This window comes from Apis dorsata, unplaced genomic scaffold (genome assembly GCF_000469605.1).
Source record: "Apis dorsata unplaced genomic scaffold, Apis dorsata 1.3 scaffold_52, whole genome shotgun sequence".
Taxonomy (NCBI): domain Eukaryota; kingdom Metazoa; phylum Arthropoda; class Insecta; order Hymenoptera; family Apidae; genus Apis; species Apis dorsata.
This window is the reverse complement of record NW_006263353.1, coordinates 1,661,618-1,662,629: the sequence shown is the minus strand read 5'-3', so window position 1 is coordinate 1,662,629 and position 1,012 is coordinate 1,661,618. Positions and strand designations below refer to the sequence as shown.

At 38.8% G+C, this 1,012-nt stretch overlaps 1 protein-coding gene across 1 annotated transcript in view; it reads left to right on the top strand.

Annotated features, from left to right (window-relative positions):
* LOC102679002 overlaps nt 1-1,012 on the top strand; it is a 20,660-nt gene that overhangs the window by 18,067 nt on the left and 1,581 nt on the right. Inside the window, exon 3 of the mRNA XM_006609344.2 lies at nt 466-520. Within this exon, the coding sequence (XP_006609407.1) occupies nt 466-520 (55 nt within the window). The remainder of the gene's footprint in view (nt 1-465; nt 521-1,012) is intronic.

Below are 1,012 nucleotides of genomic sequence, written 5' to 3'. Positions count from 1 at the left end.
TTTTTTTTTTTTTTTTTTTTTTCTAAGTTCTCGAGACCAGGATCGACGAGGATCCAATGTCTTTGAACTTCTGTCACGTATAAAATATTCCAGGTGATTGCCTTTGGCTACCCTTACGGTCGTTACTTTTTCCGTAATGGACTTGGTTCAAACGCGTGTCTTGTTTTGTAGCAATTCTTGCGGATACTTTGTATTAGCTTCAGGTAACGAGAGCTCGAGTTTTATTGGGATTTTTATTTGGATCTTTTTGTTGAAATTGAAGTCTTGATTAATTAAATACTTAGTTCAGGTTCATAGATCTTCAGATTCCTCCTCGTTTTATTTTCTATTTAATTTCTGGAATAATAAATTTTAAATTTATTAAAACATCAATATCTTTTCGATTGTCTAAACTTTATTTGTATTATTTGTATTGAATTACTACTCTTTTATTACTTACATTTCTCATATTCTTGATTATTGCAGAAACTTCGATGACTACGATAGAAGAAACTTAACTCTCGAATATGATGCTTCCAAGGTTTTTTTCACAACAACTTCTCTCTTCTCCAACGCCAACCACTCTTCTTAAGGTAACAAGCATCTATTCCTTCCAACGTTTCATAACTCATTCCATAAAAATAAGTGAATTTTTGCTCGTTCGAACTAATTCCAAAATATTCCCACAATATTCCCATCGAAAGCCGCACCCTGTCGTGTGCACGCAAATGGATGCACGTACAAGCGGGCGCGGGTGGAGCAAATCGCTCGACGCTGTCATTACACACCTCTCCACACACTCGATGCAAAAAGAATCCCCCTCCTCGACAAATTGGCAAGACTTTCTCTTCATCGGCGATTATTCGTCAATTTTCTCCCACTTGTGATCCCTGTACGCCGCGATCAATCATCGATCCTGATCATCGTCCCGATCAACGATTACGTCCCATGGAAATCCCCTGTCGCGCAATTTCCTCTCCGCGAGAGAAGCGTGGGCTCTCTCTCTCTCTTTCTCTCTCTTTATCTACCTCGC